Genomic DNA, 14,290 nt, shown 5'->3' with positions numbered 1-14,290 from the left:
GTTATCATATTTTGAAGAACATGGTTAAATTATACTGTTTTTCGAATTAGAATTATTTCCCGATTTCTTGTCTGCCTTTGCCTTTTGTAATTACAGCTCATTTATTATAGGTTTGCTAAAATTAGCATTTATTTTGTGAAATTAGTGTAGTGAAGTTTTTAGGGTTCCTATCATTTGAAGTTTCTTGGCACTGCCCAAAAGATTGATGGTTTTAATCAAATTTTGGGTTATTGTATTTCTGTTATTAGACTTAATCAATTTGATTTGGGTTATGGTATTTCTGTAATTAGACTTGAATTTTGGTTTTCTGTGAGAATGGGAATATGTGATGAACATCACATGTATGAGGATGAGACTCCAATACTATAAAGGATTTGGTGATTTTTCTTGAATTATACTTATGATTTTTTTGCCATTACCGCCAGTTAATATTGTTTACTAAATGGGCCGTCGGTGAATATGGCACAAATAACACAGTTTGGTGTTTCTTTTGAAGGATTCACTTTCTGCTTCTAGTTTGTTTATGTGACCAAAAGGCGAGAATAGTAAGAGGCAAGGATGGTGCATTTTAGCGTGTTTGGAGCAAGATGACTTGAGTTAAGTAGGAAGGAAAATAACTAATCACATTGTTTTTAACTAGAAGAATTTTACCAATATATCCTATCTTGATAGTAATAATCGACGTTGTATATTGTTGGTGTTTGTCATTTCCAAAAACGAGTGAAATGGCTTGCACTGGAAGAAATTACTATGATTTTGATTGATGTAGTCTTGGCTCATTGGAGAGACCATAAAGTATATATTGTGGAATGCAACGAATGGAATGGCATCCCTTATTGTGCATGCTCGTCTTTAAGAAGTATATTTGATATTAGCATTATGTTTGTACGGAGGACTACACAAAGAACTTGCATGTTGAGCAATCAACATATTGTCTTGAATTGTATTACTTATCTCCCTCTTTCCGCTTTCCCTTTCTTTTCGTTCTTCAATCTTTTGAGCAATTCTAATTTTGACTTTCATCATATATTAGGATAATCAGCTTTGACTGAATGGGTTTAATTACTACTCAAGGGAGACAACCCCTCTTCTCATTTGGGGTTATATCAGATGTTCAATATGCTGATATTCCTGATGGTCGCTCCTTCCTTGGTGTGCCTAGATATTATAGACATAGTATACTTGTATTGCAAAGGGCGGTCCAGAAATGGAATAACCTTCAACATCTTAGTTTTGCTGTCAATTTTGGTGACATTGTCGATGGATTTTGTCCAAAAGACCAGTCTCTAGACGCTGTAAAGAAGGTTGCTTCTAAATTTGAAGAATTCAACAGCCCTGTATACCACATGATTGGCAACCATTGCCTCTACAATCTTTCCCGTGGAAATTTACTTCCACTGTTGAAGATTCCAAGTCATAATGACAGTGCTTATTATGATTTTTCACCAATACCTGGTTACCGTTTGGTTGTTCTTGATGGCTATGATATTAGTGCCATTGGCTGGCCTCAAGATCATCCAAATTCAGTGGAAGCATTGAGATCTCTTAAGGAAAAGAACCCAAACTCAGATAAGAATAGTCCTGTTGGACTTGAAGGTCTTGAAAGAAGGTTTCTCATGTTCAATGGAGCTGTTGGAAAGAAGCAGCTGGAATGGCTAGATGATGTCCTCCAGAATGCAACTGAGTTAAAACAGAGGGTGATTATCTGCTGTCACCTGCCGCTTGACCCAGGTGCATCAACATCTGAAGCTCTTTTATGGAATTACGATGATGTTATGGATATTGTACACAAATATAAGTGTGTAAAAGTCTGCCTTGCTGGCCACGAACATAAAGGGGGATACTCAATTGATTCCCATGGGGTCCACCACCGTGTTCTTGAAGCAGCCCTCGAGTGCCCTCCAAATTCAGATGCGTTTGGATATATAGATGTTTACGAGGATAGGGTATCTCTTGTTGGATTCGACCGGATGAAGAGCACAGATATGGTGTTTGATTCTTGACCTTGAAGTGTTAGCCTGCTAGGTAAAGTACTCTTCGAATTCAACGAATTGTACATTTTTTAAGACTGATTAGAAAATTGGATAATATTGTAAATGAATATCTGTTGAATATAAGGATATTCTCTTGACAAAGTTACCTACGGTAGAATGTATGTGTGATTACCAGGAATAAAATTATAAAACTAAACATGCTATATGTGCGTTCCTGCTTCTTGCTGGAACTTATTATCTCTCTGTCCCTAATTTCTTGCCTTGGAGTGAGGCAGAACTTCAGACAAATTATACTGTGTACTCCTGCTTATATGTTGGCAGAAAGCAGTGCTGCTAGCTTGTTTTGCACATTATGTTAAGTAGTGGCGACTTAGCACTTATCGTCTTATTGCCCGTATGGTAGGTGAGAAGGGAATTTATAAATGAGAAGTGAGAAGAAATTTGAACCTGTGGATCATGTCTCTTATTTTGGTTTTTCTGCTTCCTTGATACATTAATTTTTTTTTGTCAATATCAATTCAGTGAATTTCATTTTTTATTATCAGTGAAATTCAGCACTCAAGATTGGTTCAAGAGACGCATACACTATGGGAGAAGAAGGTTAGTATTTGTTTTTTATTAAGAATTTTGATTGAATTTTTAGAAGCATATGACAGGAAATCTTAGTCATGGTTGTTATTGTATATTCTAATATCTACATAGTATAAGCATATTAGTAGTGCTATTGATTTTCAAAAATTCTCATATTCATACTTAAGGGTAAGAAATTTGCATATTCATGATTAAGAGGATAGAAAGCAAGAAATTTGCATATTCATGATACAGTGTAGAAATTTCGAAAACAAATTCACGATTAAGGGCAAGATTTTTTTTGTTAATCTAATTTTGCTATAACTTGCTATCGTTTTTTTTTTTTTTTTTTACTGATTTTAAGGTATGTATGTAATTTATTTGCGTAAGATACTCAAATTTGCATTCTTTATTTGTGTTTTGGCACGATTTCAATTTAGATTTAAGAATTTGATTTTTTGCATTTATTTATTGACATTAGATTAGATACTCAAATTAGTTTGCGCTTAAAAATGTAGTTTGTGTTTTGGCACCTAAGAATTAATTTAGTTTTCTTTTTTTTTTACTAATTTGTTTTACTGCCTTGATTTGTTTTGCTGCCCAAGTTTAATTGTAGATTTTTTCTCCTTAAGAGCATACCCACTCATGGTTTATTTGATCATAAAATTGGGTCCCAACCTAGTTCAAAAAAAAAAAAAAAAAACTTTGGATTGCATTCATGGTTTCTTGATGTTTTTAATTGGGTCATACAATGACTCAATTATTCATGTTTGGGCATCCTATGATTCAAACTATGGAATAAGTCATGTAAAAGGAGATGGAGGGGCTCACAAAAAGTGGGAGAAATTTGGCTAGAAATTTCAAAACATTGAGTTTGAGGGGGAAAAAAAATCATAAGAGCCAATGAAGTGGTGCCACGGGTGTACGAGTTTAGTAGCATACCAGCAACTTCTGTCATGCGTTAACGCGCCTAGCCAATTGTGCGTCGGCATGTGGCAACACTTCAAAATAATGATTATTTTTTGATATTCAGATTTTGTAATCTGAATAAATTCAAATACAAAACTAAATAAAAAAATTTTCATCAACGATCATATTTTTTTGAGATATATAAATAAACATTCATTTAGTTATATTTTTGACACACTTTTGAAAATTAAGTTTTTTTGGGTCATGAGTGGAGTGGGTTTGTCAAAATGAGTCCATATTGTATGATCAATTTTTGTAAGATGAGAGAAAAAGTTGATGAGAGGGAGGGATGGCATGTGTTTTTTTGGCAAGAGTCGCCATGCTCTTATAGGATGACAAACTTGCATTTAATGTAGAAAGTCAATCCATATTTGGTGAAACCATCCGATCTTGGGATATATATACTACCTCCATATTTTTTTAGTTCCACCATTTGCTTTTATCTATGAAGCACGGGTACGCCTCTTGAGGGCCGAATCCCGTACCCGGTACGGGGACGGTACGGGTACGGCTAGGATTCGTCCCCAAAACGAACTCAAAAATCTGGGTACGTTGGATGCTCTTGGGTACGGCGAGGCGAAAGTTGGGTACGTCTTGGGTACGGTTGGGGCTTGTGAAAGACGTACCCAGCCTTGTAAAACTCAGATCTAGGGTTTTCTATAAATTCCCCCAATTCGATTATCTGCCTTTTTCATTCTCTTCTAAGCTGCGCAACCCTTTTCTCTCCCTCTTCTTCACCGGCAAGCACCACAAATGCTCGGCAGTCACGCATCTCATCTTCTCCGGAAGCCTTGCTCGACCTTTTCTGGTTCAGCGTTTACTTTTTTTTTTTTTTTTTTACTGTGGGGGAAGGGGGAGGGGAAGGGGAAGGAGAAGGGTTAAAGACTTAAAAGCCTATTAAAGAAGCACGTGAGACAGTTGTATTCTCCTTGGCTCATGCAATTACATTAAGAAACAAAAGTAATTGTAAGTCAGAAGAGTGATGTAGTACAGTATAATACAGCTGTCCAATTTATTTTAAAGTTGTTTCTTTTACTGTTTGTCTTTTTCTAACTTATAGTTTTATTTTTATTTTTACTAAATGAAATTATTTACTTATCTTTTATATCCTATATATATAAGTTTATATTCTAGAAGAAAACTTATCTTTTATATTTTAATATGTATATCATTTAATATTTTTTTTACAAAAATTAAATGAGATTTATGTAGGAAAAATTTAACGTAATATGTTCATTAAAATATATTACATTTATTTTTTGCCGAATCCAAGCCGTACCCGTTTTTAGAAATTTTAATTTTGCCGTTTTCCGTCCCCGTCCCCGTCCCCGTACCCGTATCCGTCCCCGTATCCGTATTGGTGCTACTTAGGCTTTTATAACACTATTCATCAACCAACTTTGTTAAACTATATCACAATATTATATGAGAAAAAATGTAATCAAGTAGGTTCATGTTAGATTAATCTCAATATCAGAATTTCAAATATCAAATTTTATAATCTGTACTTACACCCAATAAGAGATATTAACGTTCAAAGAAGCTGAGACTTGAAAGGATTGAAGTTAACAAGACAAAGTTGGAGAATATGGGTGTGAAGCGCATTATGGCTAGCATGAATAGTCTAGTGGATAGCACGAAGGAGAACAAGGAGGTGAGCAGGATCAAGAGTAAAGCTACGTTAGATCAAGATAGTGACTACTCACCAGAGGATGATCTATCGGATGATGGCAATGACGAGGAAGCCATAAATTTAACTCAACATACCTTCCTTTTCTTGTTTGCAACAGTGGCTTCCTCGTCATTGCCATCATCCGATAGATCATCCTCTGGTGAGTAGTCACTATCTTGATCTAATGTAGCTTTACTCTTGAACCTGCTCACCTCCTTGTTCTTCTTCGTGCTATCCACTAGACTATTCATGCTAGCCATAATGCGCTTCACACCCAGATTCTCCAACTTTGTCTTGTGAACTTCAATCCTTTCAAGTCTCAGCTTCTCATACTCATTTGTTAAACTACATCACAATATTATATGAGAAAAAACATAATCAAGTAGGTTCATGTTAGATTAATCTCAATATCAGAATTTCAAATATCAAATTTTATAATTTGTACTTACACCCAATAAGAGATATTAACGTTCAAAGAAGCGTCTTGTCAAACGTGAAAAGGTAAAAGGTGCAACTAAAAAATACAAAGATAGTATTATTAATTGATAGCATAATTGTTGTAAAGTCATTTTTCTTTATCAAGATTTGGCTTGTTACATTATTTAAAAGTTATTTGTCGTTCATTTTAATTATAAACTAATTTTTGTGTTTGGACTATTTATCATTTGTAACATAGGAACCTGTGTCAATTATGGTTACATGAGTACCAATATAGTTGATTCAAATCTCTTGAAATCTATATTATGTTGAAGTAGAATCTCCAATTGTGTTTGTAATTAGTTTATGTGTGTATGTAGATATAAATATTTATGAGGTTGGTAATGCAAAGGGTAAACGTAACACATTTCCATTATGGATTTGGTTGAAAAAAAGAGCTAAATTACTTAAGAAGAATAGTACATCATATGTACCGAAATAGAAAAAAAAGCCATTAAAGTTAACTAATCAATGTAGACCGAATGAATTGGTGAGTCTTGTAAAAGACTTATCTTCGTAACAAGTTAGAGATGTGAATGATATTGGTTTTGGAGGTTTTTTGCGTACTGCTTTTGACTTAAAGTCCCACTTCTATTATTCCTTTTTTGATCAATTCTTTCAATCTTGATAGTTGGATGTTTAAAGTTGATGTTGTGAAAAATTTGTGTTGAGCAAGTTTGATATTCATGATGTTTTTTTTGCTTTTCATGGGTGATTGTGTGATTGAGAAGATATCTACTAGTAGAGGGTCTAATAAATTCGATAATGTGTTGAAAAACGAGTTTCAGTTTAAGTTTGACATTTTTAATGACAAGCAAGGGATTCTTTTGAAGGATATAACTTCTAAGATTTGATCTAATGAGATGCAATCGGAGGCAGATGAATTTAAAAGATTATCTGTCCTTTATATTATGGGTAGATTTCTTGTTCTTAAGTCAAACAACAAAGTGAATTTGAAACTTTTGAAATCTGTCTTAAGTAGCTAAAATTAAACAACTTGATTGGTGCTAATATGTGTTGGAAAAAGTTTTTTATGGATTTGTCAAACATAATATAGATAATTTGACTAATCTTGGAGGTTGCATTATCATGTTAGGAATTATATATTTCAATAGGTTAGTTTTCGAATCTCATGCATTACCTAGAGTCCTCCTATTCAATTTTGGACATATTAAAAATTTCAGAAACATATTTATGACCAGTTAAGTTCTAGGGTTTTGGGAATGAGATTTTGGAGTTGGAGAGTTGTCGCTTTTCACGTCTTATATGTAATTTAATAGCATCAATCCAACATATCCAAATGGAAAAACCACATAATACAATCTTTGACATTTGTTCCATTGATATTTCTCATTGCAAGAGGTAATTACCTTTGAGATTTCAGATGACATTGCCTTTTGATGAGGAGATATATAAAACTCCAACAGATGTATGTCCCTCTAAAACTCTTATAAGATATTTCTATGACTTTCATAACCACCAACCTTCTCCTTATACATTCTATACGTCTTTGTTGTTCCAATATTGAGTTTCTTGTTATCAATTATCATTTTCTTTTGGTATAGCGTCCAATTTTATTTCAACTTTTGGAATTATCTCTCTTAAGGATTTAGTAGCTTGTGGTTATGTCCTTCATGAAAACACCAAACTCGATACTTCCCTTTGTCGTAGTGTCGGAAAACAATTTGGGTTTTGCAACTAACACGCGTAAGTTTTCTCCTCCTCTTTCGGGTTCGTGAAATCGACAAACTAGACTTATTGTTAGTTGCTTGGTTTGGTGCACTGACTATCTTTGATTCTTACTTGTTACACAAAATGTATTTGAACACAATAGTCTCATCCTTTGCTCGAGTCTTAGTAGACTTTTTAGTATGAAACCCACATGCTCCATCATATATATTGTAAAAGTCTGTTGCATCTTTAAGACTGTCAAAAACCTACCCAACTTTAGGAATCAATTTTGTTGGAACAACTCGAGTGAACTCCTGGTCTCTACCCATTGGGTGATATTTGTACTTCGTTTAGGTAGTGTAGAGAGATTTCACAACGCAATGTTTATGCTTTGCATATATTTATAGTTTTTCCTCTACATAAAAAATTATAGATAATTTGTAAGTCAATAATTTTCAATTCAAAGTGTTGCACAAATAGAACACATGGAAAATAATTCCTACAACTCCAATCAAGTGTGTATGTAACTTTAATAATTACTTCCCATAACTTTAAATAAATGTTGTGGTATCACTAATTACTACTTCCTATGACACTAAAAAAAGTGTTGTCGTAATTCTAATTAATATTTCTTATAACTCTAAACAAGTATTATGGTAACTCTAATTAGTTTTTCCTATAACTCTAAACAAGTGTTGGGGTAACTCTAATTACTACTTATAACTCTAAAGAAGAAGTGTTCGTACAACTCTAATTAATATTTTTTACAACTCTAATTATTATTTTCCATAATACTTTTTGTAGGAAATAGTAACTAGAGTTGCACGAACATTTCTTCTTTGTTATAAGAAGTACTAATTAGAGTTATGCCAATATTTGTTTAGATATAAAGGAAAAACTTATTAGAGTTATCATACTACTTGTTTAGAGTTATAGGAAATAGTAATTATTACGACAACACTTTTTTTTAGTGTCATAGGAAGTAATAATAATTAGTGATACCACGACATTTGTTGAGAATTATGGGAAGTAATTGTTAGTTATACCCACTTGATTAGAGTTGGAAATTATTTGCCAGAAGTTATATATCTGCAACACTCTCAATGAAAAATTGTTGACTTATAAATCACTAGTCTTACATGCGTGCGATAACAAATGAAGTAGAAAATAAAATTAAATGGGTAGAAAATCTGTTTTTATATTTTATTTTCTCAAGAAACTGATATTTTAAATGTCCTACTTTCCCCCCTTTTTTCATTCAAATGAAACAGTTAGTTATTCTCTGTTTTTTTTTTCTTTTTTTTTTCTTTTTCTATTTTTTGGTGTCCCCCATGTATTGCCTTATATAATAAAGATTTATAATTTATATGCAGAGGCAAAAACTAGTAACTCTACGCAAAATATAAACATCGCATAGTTAAATCTCTCCACCACCAAAAAGAAGTACAAATATCACCCAATGTAGAGAGCATAAGTTCACTCGAGTTGTTCCAACAAAATTGATTCCTAGAGTTAGTCAGGTTTTTGACAGTCTTAAAGATGCAACAGACTTTTACAATATATATGTTGTAGAATGTGGGTTTGATACTAGAAAGTCTACTAAAACTCGAGTAAAGTACGAGACTATTGTATTCAAATACATTTTGTATAACTAGTAATAATTAAAGGCAGTGAGTGTAGCAAATCAAACAACTTATAATGAGTATGGTGAGCCAATTTGACCAACTCAAGAAAGGAGGAGAAAGTACGAGACTATTGTATTCAAATACATTTTGTATAACTAGTAATAATTAAAGGCAGTGAGTGTAGCAAATCAAACAACTTATAATGAGTATGGTGAGCCAATTTGACCAACTCAAGAAAGGAGGAGAAAACTTATACATCTTGGTTGAAAAGCCAAGATGGTTTTCCGACACTATGAAAAAGGGAAGTGTACAGTTTGGTGTTTCCTTGAAGGATATAACCACAAGCTACTAAGTCCTGAAAACGGACGATTCCAAAATTTTAAAAGAAATTTGACACTATACTAAAAGAAAATGATACTTGATACAAAACTCAATATTAGAGCAACAAAGACGTATATAATGTGTAAGGAGAAGGTTGGTGGCTATGAAAGTCAGAGAGATATCTATTAAGAGTTATAGAGAGAGATACATCGCAATTTTATGTATTTCCTCATCAGAAGGCATGCCATCTGGAATCTCAAAGGTAACTACCTTATTGGAGTGACAACTGACAAATATCAGTCGAACAAATGTCAATGGTTGTATGATGTGGTTTTTTCATTTGGATATCTTGGACCGAAGCTAGTAAATTATATAGAAGACGCGAAGAGGGATGACTCTCCAAATCCAAAATCCCTCCCATAACTTAACTTGTCATGAATACGGTTATAAATTTTTTCATCAGTCCATTGAACAGTGGGGAACTCTAGGTAACGTCTGAGATTCGAAAACTAACCTATTGAAACATATAATTTCTAACATGATAATGCAACCTCCAAGATTAGCCAAATTATCTACATTATGTTTAACAAATCCATAAAAAAGCTTTTTCAGCACATATGAGCACCAATCAAGTTATTTAATTTTAGCTACTTGAGACAGATTTTAAAAGTTTCAAATCCACTTTGTTGTTTGACGTAGGAACAAATCTACCCATAACATAAAGGACAAATAATATTGTAAATTCATATCCCTCCGATTGCATCTCATTAGATCGAATCTTAGAATTTATATCCTTCAAAACAATCCCTTGCTTGTCATTGAAAAATGTCAAAACGTAAACTGAAAATCCTTTTTCAACACATTATCAAATTTGTTAGACCATCTACTAGTAGTTATCTCCTCAATCATAGAATCACCCATGAATAACAAAAAAAAACATCATGAATATCAAACTTACTCAACACAAAAAATTTCACAACATCAATATCAAACATCCAACTACCAAGTTTGAAAGAATTGATAAAAAAAGGAATAATAGAAGTTGGACTTTACTCTTACCTTTCACATTACCAACCTCATAAATGTTCGTATCTACATACACACACATAAATTAATTATAAACTCATACAAATACAATGGAAGATTCTAATTCAACATAATATAGGTTTTAATCAATTATATTGATACTCATGTAATCGTGTTTGATAGAGGTTCCTAAGTTACAATTGATCAATGGTCAAAACGCAAAAACCATTTTATAATGAAAATGTAGATAAATAACTTTTAAATAATATAACAAGCCACATCTTGATAAAGAAAAATGACTTTAATTTACAATAATTATGCTACCAAATAATGATATATAGAGTTCATCCCATAATATATAGAAGTCCTCCCAATATCGGATGATTGCACAAAATATGGATTGACAATCAGCAGTGGATGCAAGTTTGTCATCCTATAAGAGCATGACCACTCATGCCAAAAAAAAACATGTCATCCTTCCCTCTCATCAACTTTCTCTCTCATCTTACAAAAGTTGATCATGCTTTATAATTTATTTTGACAAACGCACCCACTCATGACTCAAAAAATAATTAATGTCTGAAGTGTGTCAAAAATATAATAAAATGGATGTCTATTTATAAATTTCAAAAAAATATGAACGTTGATGAATTTTTTTTGTTTAGATTTGTAATTTCGAAGTTATTCAGACTACCGAATATGAACATAAAAAAAATCATTATGACGTGCTGCCACATACCGACACACAATTCGTTGGGCGTGCTGCTCACTGCTCACTCACGATTAACGTATGGCAGAAATTGCTGGTATTTGCTGTTGAACTCATGCACGAACTCATGTAGTGTGGCACCACTTAATGGATTTTTTAACAAGAATAATACAAACTTTTGGCCATTCTCTCACAATAATACAAACTTCTGATTATTTTTTAATAATACAAACTTTACAACAAAATTCCTCGAGTAGGGCAAATTGACTTGTAACCTGTAAAACATGTAAATTTTCTTTATAACGAAACCCAAAAAATTTCTCTCTCCTCTATCTCCCCTCACCAACTGCAACCAACTCCACCCCCAACCCTGCCCCCGCCCCCCACTCCTGCCCACCAAAGATCAAAAATAAAGAGGGAAATTAAAGGGCTAATTTATGAGAAAATTAAACATAGAACCAGTAAAGGAAAACAACAAAGAAAGATTGAACTAAGTGGGAATTTATCATAGACCCGGAACGAAGGATTTCGCTAAGAGCAGGAGACATTAATAGATTCAAACATCAATAACCCAGATTTAATTTTCTAGCATAAATTTAATTAGAGAAATGTAAACAAAAAAACAGAGGGTTTTTCTGGATCTCAAGGAAAAGATTGGATTTTGCTGCAAATTGAAGGGAATTAGGAATGTATTAGAAATGGGTTTTTCTTAAAAGATGCAGAAAGTTGAGATTTGAAGAAAATATGATTGATTTGTATAAAAAAAAGCTCAGATTTTTGGGATTTTTAATTAAGCCATGGACTGTGTCTCTATATATTCTTATGGATGTTATGTCATCTTCTTGATTCTATAAACGCGAAGATTTTTGGATAATCCGACGACGATTTCGAGAGGGGGTTTCTTTGGAAGGGGTTTCGTCGCCATTAGAGGAGGAGGTGAAAGAGTGGGAAGCCATGGTAGGTTGGAGGTGAGAAAATGGGAGGAAGAGGAGGAGTGAGAATGGAAACCATGAAAGAGAGGAAGGGTTGTACTCAGGCCATGGTGGGGTGAGTGGGGTTCGGGGAGTTAGAGAGTTGGAGGGGGAGCAGTAGAAGAAAGGGAAAAAAAAATATTTCTTTTCTTTTTTCCAGATTTAAAAAATCAACCAATAAAAACGCGACACATGTTTTAGAGAGTGTCACGTCAGCTTGTTTACCTCCTACAACAAGTTACCAACCGGTATTGCCCTATTGGAGGAATTTTGGTATAAAGTTTGTATTATTTAAAAATAATCAGAAGTTTGTATTATTGCGAGAAAACGGGCAAAAGTTTGTATTATTCTAGTTAAAAAATCCACCACTTAATTGGTTCTTATGACAACCAAATTTCTCACACTTTTTCGTGGGGGCTCTCCATCTCCTTTTTACATGACTTGTTACATGTGGCTGACTTTTGGCAGTATTTTTGAAAGTGGGCCAGCTCTTTCTCTCTCATCACGTGAAACAATTTTTTTTAATGTACAAATGCATATGGTTTGGTGTACAATAATCTACGAGTGTACATTTGGGGATTTTCAGTGATCAAAGCAATGACCATCAGTGTACATTGTGATTTTATTGAATTTCGATATGACATTGTAATTGTACATATTGAATTTCATTAGTGAACAAACATCAAAAACACCAGTGTACAAAGAATGGAAATTACTCACTTGACATATTTCGGTATGGGACTGTAATTGTACATATTGAATTTCATTACTGAACAAACATCAACACACCCAGTGTACAAAGATTGCAAATTACTCACTTGGCATCAACTTCATGAATTGGGTTACTTTCAGTTGGAGGGTTGTCATTGTACATTTTGATTTTATTAATGAACAACCACGAAGCCAAGGATGTACAAGGAGGTTGAGTGTGGAAAAGAGAGAAGTGGTGAATTTCGATATGAGACTGTAATTGTACATATTGAATTTCATTAGTGAACAAACATTAACACACCCACTGTACAAAGATTGCAAATTACTCACTTGACATCAGCTTTAGGAATTGGGTTACTTTCAGCTGGGGGCTGTCATAAGGAGGTTGAGTGTGGAAAAGAGAGAAGTGGTGAACAGTATATGAGGGGACATCAAATCAGTTATTAAATGGTGAACAGTAACTGTCAAATCAGTTACTTTTTGTATTTTTGACATGTACACTGGATGTAATGGGAATGTATATTAGCTGTCAAATCAATTACTTTTTTGCATATTGAATGGTGTGTTTCATTCTTATTGCCTTGCGTTTTGGAGATGGTGTAGGATGTTCATCCTACACCTTGGTCCATGATCTACTAATTGGCTTGGATTATAGGATCCCCAAACATGGATTGAGTCATTGTATGACCCGATTAAAAGCATTAAAAGATCATGAATGTAATCTAAATTTTTTTATGATCAAATAAACCATGAGTGATGATGCTTTAAGGAAAAGAAATCTACTATTAAACCTGGGCAGCAAAATAAAACAAAAAACAATTAAACTTGGGCAACAAGACAAATCAGAAAAAAAAAAAATATATAAATTAATTCTTAGGTACCAAAATGCAAACTACCTTTTTAAGCGCAAACTACCTTTTTAAGCGCAAACTAATTTGAGTATGTAATCTAATGGTAGTAAATAAATGTAAAAAATCAAATTCTTAAACCTAATCTAAAATCGTGTGAAACACAAATAAAGAATGCAAATTTGAGTATCTTAAGCAAATCAATCACATACACACCTTTAAATTAGTAAAAACAATCGATAACAAGGTATAGCGATGTTGAAGAGAAAAAAATTCTTGCCCTTAATCATGAATTTTTTTTTCGAATTTTATACTCCGTATCTTGAATATGCAAATTTCTTGCTTTCTTGCCCTTAATCATGAATATGCAAATTTCTTGAAAATTTCTTGCCTTGAAGCACAAATATGAAAATTCTTGAAAATCGATAGCATTGCTAGGTAACAACCATGACAAAGATTTCTTGTCATCTCCTTTTAAAAATTGAATCAGAATTCTAAAAAAAATAAAAAAAATACTAACCTTCTTCTCCCATATTGTATGAGTCTCTTGAACTAATCTTGAGTGCTGCATTGAAATCAAAATGAAAGAAAGAGAGAGAAGAGATAAAATAGGTTATGTGTGAGAAGCGTAAGAAAATTGGGATTTTAGTTTTAAGTTTTTAATCTTGGCCTTTAAATGATACATGATCCAAATGTTAAAATTTAGTCTCACTTCTCATTCAAAAC

At 33.2% G+C, this 14,290-nt stretch overlaps 1 protein-coding gene across 5 annotated transcripts in view; it reads left to right on the top strand.

Annotated features, from left to right (window-relative positions):
• Positions 1-14,290, top strand: part of LOC104884525 (manganese-dependent ADP-ribose/CDP-alcohol diphosphatase) — a 32,236-nt gene that overhangs the window by 14,655 nt on the left and 3,291 nt on the right. Inside the window, exons 2-3 of one of the 5 annotated variants that reach the window (XR_788736.4) lie at positions 1,034-2,025; positions 2,540-2,594. Coding sequence is in view for 1 of the 5 variants with exons in the window: in XM_048647702.2 (XP_048503659.1) it covers positions 1,053-2,003 (951 nt within the window). In the remaining 4 variants the exon portion in view is untranslated. The other 4 variants (XM_048647702.2, XR_008970391.1, XR_008970392.1 and 1 more) reach the window with 4 other exon arrangements.

This window comes from Beta vulgaris, chromosome 7 (genome assembly GCF_026745355.1).
Source record: "Beta vulgaris subsp. vulgaris cultivar EL10 chromosome 7, EL10.2, whole genome shotgun sequence".
Taxonomy (NCBI): Eukaryota; Viridiplantae; Streptophyta; class Magnoliopsida; order Caryophyllales; family Amaranthaceae; genus Beta; species Beta vulgaris.
This window is presented reverse-complemented; position numbering and strand designations above follow the sequence as displayed.